Source organism: Myotis davidii, unplaced genomic scaffold (genome assembly GCF_000327345.1).
Source record: "Myotis davidii unplaced genomic scaffold, ASM32734v1 scaffold5258, whole genome shotgun sequence".
Taxonomy (NCBI): Eukaryota; Metazoa; Chordata; class Mammalia; order Chiroptera; family Vespertilionidae; genus Myotis; species Myotis davidii.
The window spans coordinates 10271-14736 of NW_006289367.1; the positions used below are offsets into that span (position 1 = coordinate 10271).

The 4466-nt window shown below is 43.1% G+C and overlaps 1 protein-coding gene across 1 annotated transcript; it reads left to right on the plus strand.

Annotated features, from left to right (window-relative positions):
• Positions 1 to 1137: 1137 nt before the first annotated feature.
• LOC102771144 (butyrophilin subfamily 1 member A1) lies at positions 1138 to 3770 on the plus strand. Its single transcript, XM_015562431.1, has 3 exons — positions 1138 to 1342; positions 2586 to 2933; positions 3332 to 3770. The coding sequence occupies exons 1-3, from the start codon at positions 1213 to 1215 to the stop codon at positions 3655 to 3657; spliced, it is 804 nt and encodes a 267-aa protein (XP_015417917.1). The 5' UTR covers positions 1138 to 1212; the 3' UTR covers positions 3658 to 3770.
• The last annotated feature ends 696 nt before the right edge of the window (positions 3771 to 4466 follow it).

The following is a 4466-nucleotide window of genomic DNA, read 5'->3' on the forward strand; positions in this document are numbered from 1 at the left end:
TTAAAAAACTATATTATTCAAGCAACCTCAAAAATTATAAACATTTAAGATTTTTAAGAACATCTCTTCTAAATTTATATTTAGCATATTTCTCAATAAATTCTATATCATTTTTCTTATAATTATATAATGAACAAAAAGTGTCATATTTTTTCCATGAAACCCATATAGCCTAATCCCCTTCCAGTTTCCTACAGTGAGCCCATAAAATAACATAATTTTTCTCTGTTTGCCATGATATTAAAAAGGTTGAGAAGTGTTGCCTGATCCCTGGAGAAGTAATATATGTCCCATCCATGCAGTTGCTTTCATGGTCCTTAAGATTTTACACAATTATATATCACAAGCCTCTACCAGTTCAGGATCATTTCCCCCACATATAGAGCTACCATGTTGCCCCTCCACTTAAAGAGACCATGGCGTTTGGAATGTCTTCCCTTCCACTGTTTGGGCCAGCCTTCCAAGACACTCTCTGAGCAGCAAGATCTCAGCCCTGGGCCTTGGGCAGCAAATTTCACAGCCGTGGACACCAAATTCTCAATTGTAGTGGTTGTTGAGGTGTGACAGCTTCTTCCTCAGTACCACTACTAATTTACATCTTTTGAAAGAGGGTGTCAGAAGCCTGCCTTGGCCAGGCTAGAAGAGATAATGAGGTGGAAATGATAGAAGTCACCTACTTTTCCTGTTGGTCTGAGGCAGAGAAACCCCTAAGCTGCTGGACCTTCTAGAAATAAGGGCCTATCTCTGGATCACCAGATACTATGTACAGAAGGCATATATTTGGGAGTGAGTCATCAGCATGTAGATAGTAGCTGGAACCATGAGATTATAAGAAATCTCATAGGGAGATTATAGTATAAAGTGGGATGAGAAAAGGATCCAGCAAAGGGCCCTGAGGGAGGAGCAGTTGAGCTGTGGGGTAAAGAAGAGGAGCAGCAAAGAAGACGGAGTTGGAGCAGACATATATGCAGAAGGAGCAGAAAGACTGGAAGTGTGAGTGCCCTGAGTAGTCCTGAAAATCAAGGGTAACAAAACTCATAGAAAAAGGAGCAAGAATCTTACTCTGTCCTTCACCTTAGTCCCATAGATAAGATGAGCCCCTTACCTGTCCAATAGTGAGATTCCTGCATTCCTTTCTTTCTCCCCCTTGACTTAAATCTCAGAATTTTCTTTTTATCTCTCTCCTCATTATAGTATTTCCCTCCTTTTCCAATGACTCATCAGCACAACACCTTGGGCTCACCCTGCATCAGTCATCTGAGGAGGCAGCGAGTCTCTCCAATTTATCATGACAGCTTCATCTCATTCTACCTCAGCTTCCAGATGTTCATATTGGTTGCAGGTAGGAATATGGGAGTCTGATTCTCTGATATGAAAGGAAAAGGAAAAGGTAAAAGGGAGGGAAGCTGGAAGACAAAGTTTGACAAAAATACAAATGCTACTTTCAACAAGAAAGTTTTTAAAAGCAGAAACAAAAAAGAAAAACAAAATGAAATACAAATGCTATGAGATCCTGGGGAAAGTAAAGAAGTTAACTTTATTCCACTTACTATCAGGCAGTGTACTGGCATTTTTACTTGTATCTCCTGGTCCAGGCCTGCTGGTGTGTGTGTGTGTGTGTGGTGTGTGTGTGTACACCTGAGTACAAATGTACAAATGTGCATGTGGTGGGGCAAAGATTGAAAGAAAGTAAAAGAGCTTCAAATGGTAATAAAGAAGCATTAGAGCCACAAGATAATGTAGAATAATTTTGGGGAAAAATTAGCTTGTATGCCCCAATTTCTCATTCCATGCTCCTGGCAAACAGTAATAATGATTCTCACATATCTTTACCACTGAGCTGCTTCAGATTTTTTCTCAACACAGTCATCCAACTATCCATTCAGAGCCATCAGAATTCCTCCCTCCTACTGACAAGGACAGAACCTGAGCTGAAGAAGTTAGCATGTCTATTCCCATTTCCTGCAGTCACATTCCTCAGGTCCCTCCCCACAGGGTGAATTAAGTGAGGATCTTAGGGCCCAATTTTTCTAAGTCTTCACATGAGGATATGTTTTTCACTGAAGGAAGATAGAGAAAGAGAGAGAAAATCGATGTAAGAGAGAAGTATCAATTGGTTGCCTCACTTATGTGCCCTGAAGGGGGACTGGTAATCAAACCTGCTACCTGGATATGGACTGTAATCAGTAATCAAATTGGACACCTTTGTCTGTATGGGATGATGCTTCAACGGAGTCACACCAGCCAGGGCTAGGGCTCAAGATTTAAAGGGGCACTTGCTTTCAGGATCTTGAGGACCCAGCACCTGTACCCAAAAGTGAGTGCCTCCTCAAAATTTGGGCCCTAAGCCTTTTGCTTGCCTCATTCAGCAAGGCCTAGACATCCTATTTCCAATATCTCCAACTATCTCCTAGCTCTGTGTGTATATTAAGGTTAGAACAGAGATCCTCAAGATTCAGCAACTATCCCATTTCAGATCTGGTCCCCAGTAGTGGGTTACGATGAAAATAGCCAATCATATATGTAGTCAATACACTTTCATTTGTCCTCAGCCCACCCTGACTCTATCTCTATTTTCTTTCCAGGATCATTCCAAGTCCAGGGCCCCCATGAACCCATGGTGGCCATGCTGGGTGGTGAAGCTGAGCTGCCCTGCAGCCTTGAGCCTCATCAAAATATTAAATATATGAAAATAAGCTGGACCAGAACCTTACCCTCCCAGGTGGTGCACCTGTATGAGGATGGGCGGGACAAGCCTGAGAAAGCCATGGAAGAGTATTTAGGGAGGACAAAGCTTGTGAAAAATGCCATGCATAAGGGGATCGTGATCCTGAGAATCCTCAATGTCCAAACCTCTGACAGTGGGCAGTATCGCTGTGTGATCCAACATGGCTCCTTCTACAGTGATGCAGTGATTGAGCTGAAAGTGGCAGGTAACGGCCCATGTTTATCCCCTTGACACCTCACAGGGCCTCCTTTCTCTGATCCAGTTTTACTAGGAAATATAAAGAAGTCATAGGAAAAAGGGAGATGGCCATTATGTCTACTCACCCCATCATCCATATATCACTGCTTGGGACTAAATAAAAGATAATAAAGAGACTCATAGTGGGAGTCAAGAAATAGGCAGGGGCCATTTGTCTTGGACTGTGTTGGAAATCTTTCTAGCCCAGGAGTCTAAGCCCCCATCTTTGTTGCCAACACTTCTTCAGAGTTCTGTGTTCTGAACACTGAGGTCTAGTCTGCAGCATAAACTCTTTAGAAGCAGGGGAGGGATATATGTGCAGGAAAATGAGCTTAGGACCTGACTTCTCTCTCTTCCTCTTCCCAGCTCTCGGCTCACGTCCTCAATTCCACATGGAAGTCACTAAATCTTGGGAACTCCTATTAGTGTGCAAGTCAGAGGGCTGGTTCCCTCAGCCAAAGGTCCAGTGGATGGACTCTGAGGGAGGAGAAATTCCAGCTGAGTCTAAGACTCACACCCAGGACAAAGCCGGCTTGTTCCATGTAACAACATCACTGTTACTCAGAGAAGCTTCTCAGAAGAATCTGACATGTTCTGTCTGGGACCCAGTTCTAAATCAAAAAAAGGAAGAGCAGTTCTTCATAGCAGGTCAGTTTTTCTCTCCCCTCACTGTGCCCACAAAATGGGCCTGATGCTCACACCCATGGTGGTGGCAGCTCTAAGCATATCAGCTCAGTTCTGCTCTCTTCATCATGCCTACACCAGTCTCCCTGCCAGGATCCAACTTCCCTCCACTTTTTCTGCCTTTTCCCATCCTTTCCTGACATATTTTCCAGTCTTCACCAGTTAAGCTCTCCATAGAATTGGACCTTTTTGTCTTAGTCCATTCAGGCTGGTATAACAAAATACCACAGACTAAATGGCTTATAAATGACATAATTTTATTTCTCACAGTTCTGAAGACTGAAAGTTCAAGATCAGGAGGTCAGCACATTCAGGCTCTGGTAAAAGCCCTCTTCCAGGTTGTGATAACCAACCTTTCTTTGTGTCCTCATAACGTAGAAAGGATAAGGAGCTGAGGGGGATATAAGGTGGTCTCCTTTATAAGGATACTAATTCCATTCATGAGTTAAGAACCTCACATTGGGCATTAGGATTTCAGCATATGAATATTAATGGGACACAGGCGTTCCAACCACAGCACTCTTCACCAAAAACCATTTTCAGACTTACTCCTTACTAGCGCTCCAATAGGTCAATCTCTCCTGCTTCTCAGTTTACAATGTTTCTCCTCAGTCTTTTTATGCTGTATTCTTTCTCTATTTAGATGAGCTGTTGCAAAAATGCTATGAGCCTAAACGTAGATCAAGTCCTGTTGACATGCAGGACTTGATCTACCTTGTGAAATATATATGTAGCCGAAACCGGTTTGGCTCAGTGGATAGAGCGTCGGCTTGCGGACTGAAAGGTCCCAGGTTCGATTCCGGTCAAGGGCATGTAC

What these genes read in the sequence shown, in the direction of transcription:
- LOC102771144 (XM_015562431.1), top strand. Translation starts at nt 1,213, where the DNA reads ATGACTCATCAGCACAACACCTTGGGCTCACCCTGCATCAGTCATCTG. An exon ending in GATGTTCATATTGGTTGCAG is followed by an intron (nt 1,343 to 2,585) that starts GTAGGAATATGG and finishes TTTTCTTTCCAG; the next exon opens with GATCATTCCAAGTCCAGGGC. An exon ending in GATTGAGCTGAAAGTGGCAG is followed by an intron (nt 2,934 to 3,331) that starts GTAACGGCCCAT and finishes TCCTCTTCCCAG; the next exon opens with CTCTCGGCTCACGTCCTCAA.